At 38.1% G+C, this 2690-nt stretch overlaps 1 protein-coding gene across 1 annotated transcript; it reads right to left on the minus strand.

Moving 5' to 3' along the window:
• Positions 1 to 481: 481 nt before the first annotated feature.
• Positions 482 to 1478, minus strand: LOC149204212 (thaumatin-like protein). The gene is made up of 2 exons (XM_089393237.1): positions 1267 to 1478; positions 482 to 1165 (listed from the first exon to the last, which is right to left on the minus strand). Exons 1-2 carry the CDS (start codon positions 1340 to 1342, stop codon positions 687 to 689), a joined length of 555 nt encoding a protein of 184 aa, XP_089249363.1. The 5' UTR covers positions 1343 to 1478; the 3' UTR covers positions 482 to 686.
• Between the last annotated feature and the right edge of the window lie 1212 nt (positions 1479 to 2690).

The following is a 2690-nucleotide window of genomic DNA, read 5'->3' on the forward strand; positions in this document are numbered from 1 at the left end:
ATGGCACAGGTCTCGTGGACTTGTTACAAGAGACGGGGTCGTCGTTTGGCACGTTAAAATTACTTCCGAATTTCCGCAACTCGTAATCTTCTAGGTGTTCCCGGTCCGTCTTGAAACTAGTGGTCACAGACATCCCTCTTAACTTTTTGTATAAAAGGATTAATTTTATTTCCTGTCTTTCTGGTTCGTACATGAAAATCTGAATGACAAATACGATTGATTGGAAACTTTCGCAAGCTCTTCGCATGTTTGAGTTTCGAATAAATGTTTGCGTTAAAGCAGGTTTGATTTAATCTTCGTATAATTAGGTTTCGAATAAATGTTTGCATAATTTAGATAGTCATTTCCTTTAATATTTATAAAATCATCCATAATTATTTACTTTAACATTTATAAAATCATCTTTAATTATTTATTAAATCATTTAAGATCCCTTAAAAGATATCCAAATTGATGCATATACCCCTTTGCAAAGTAGAAGTAAAGTAAAACACCTTTGGCTTTTACAGGATAGAACTTCCTGTAACCATGCACGGAATGGTATTCTTATTATAAATATGAGAATACAATCAACATGATTGTAATACTCTTATTATAGCTATGGTACTACATAGAAATCGGTTTACTAGCGATGTATTTTATGTAACGACCAGAGAATTCAGTAATTCAGTATGATAAACTTCTAATCAAGGGCAGAATATAATGTTGTAATTGGCACCAGAAGCGCAAGCGTGGGTTTTCGTGTTATCACTGGGATATAGGTACGCATCTGGGCACTGGTCCATTTTGCAAGTGGGTGCATAGCAGCTACCGTCGGAGGGTGTTAGCGAGAGAGGGACATTGAAACCGTCAATGACAGAGATGTCATAGAAATCTTGATTGTTGCCCCCATTCAGAGTATATTCAACCAGCGTTGTAGGAGACTGTCCCGAGAGTGTACAGCTGAGCACGCCACCGCAGTCACCAGTGCTGCAGCTTCCTTTACCAGAGGCATCGAAGGAGCATCCCGTACGTCCCCAAAATCTGCCTGAGCTTGTTCCTGCGGGCACCTCAACACTCCATGATTGACCCTGCCCCAACGCCTGACCCCCACCTACGGGAATTCCTGCGGCCCATACCGTGTATGAACACTGGTTCTGGATCACAAACGTCGCACCCGTAGCTCCTGCACTTAACAAAGAAATCAAATATTTCTTTATCATATCTTAACTCATTTACGTACATAAAATACGATGCAATGCAGTCAAGGGATTACTGTAACCTTACCTTGAAGACAAACGTTAAATATTAACGCTAGTATTGCTGTAACATAAATCGAAACTGCTAATGTTCTTGCCCCCATTGCAACGTCCACCACCAAGTAATTAAACACAATTACAAATGAGCGCAATACAACGAAGGAATTGCAGTTGATCTTATTTGATGTTGTATACCACGAATGGCACTCTATATATAGGCGGGGCTAGCCATCCCAAACTTGGTCTTAGCGTGGCGTATACCGCAAGAAATTCATAACAATTCTTATGAAGGTTGATCCCCCCTAGTTGGGCGGCGTGGGAAATCTGTGATGAATAAGAAGGCGCGCTAATCGCTCCTGGACATCCGGGTCACGCCCCTTTTACCTTTTATTGTTCCAGATGTTCCGGGTCGTCTTAAACTAGCGATCACGAAATGCTTATCCAGACTCAAATTGTGTAAAAGATTACGAAGAGAGAGGATAAGAAAAAAAGCGTGACGTTGATATTTATTTGAGTATTTCATGAATGTTTCTGAGGTGGCATATTTATTTGAGCATTTCATGAATGTTTTTCTATATTATTAAGTAAAATTAATTAATTTTATTTATTTTTATCAAATTTTAAAACATTTTGGAAAATCTACAATTAAATAAAAATTAAAATGTGAAAAAATCACTTCCCCAATTGGTAACTCCCCCACCTTGTACTGTTGTAATGTTCCGGGCCGTGTTGAACTAGCCCTCTTGTTCTAGAATATGCCACGAAAAATAATCAGTCGAGTGTATGACTCACTATCAAGATTTCATTTAATGATTCACGAGGAATACAATATAACACGTGTCCCCTAAATTTTCATTTAATAATTGCCCAAGAAACACAATATGGCTGGACTTGTTAGAACTTAGAACAGATCGGTCGTCGTAATCTTCCAAATATCGACGCTTAGGATGCTTTGTATGAGTGACTATCAAGATTGAGTAAGGACTTGAATTTTCATTTAATGATTCACCAAGAATACAATATAGCACGGATCCCCTAAATTTTCATTTGATTATTGGTCAAGAATATAATACGGCACAGGTCTCCTGGAGTTGTTAGAACAGATGGGTCGTCGTTCTGTACATCACAATTGTTTCGTAATCTTCTAGGTGTTCCCGGTCCGGTTTCAAACGAGTGATCACAGACTTCCCTCTTCATTTTGTGTGTGAAAGGATTAATTTTATTTCCTGTCTTCCTGGTTCGTACATGAAGATCTGAATGACAAATAAGATTGATTGGATACTTTCATAACCTCTGCGTATAGTTATGTTTTGAATAAATGTTTGCGTTAAAAGAGGTTGCATTTGATCTTCGTATAGTTATGTTTTAAATAAATGTTTGCATTAAAAAGTGGTTCGATTTAAGACTATTCAACCATACCAGTATTCTTCTGGAGCTTGCATAGACTGGGAG

This window comes from Pinus tabuliformis, chromosome 1_2, assembly GCF_031772625.1.
Source record: "Pinus tabuliformis cultivar Carrire ecotype Pingquan chromosome 1_2, CPIR1, whole genome shotgun sequence".
Lineage (NCBI taxonomy): Eukaryota > Viridiplantae > Streptophyta > Pinopsida > Pinales > Pinaceae > Pinus > Pinus tabuliformis.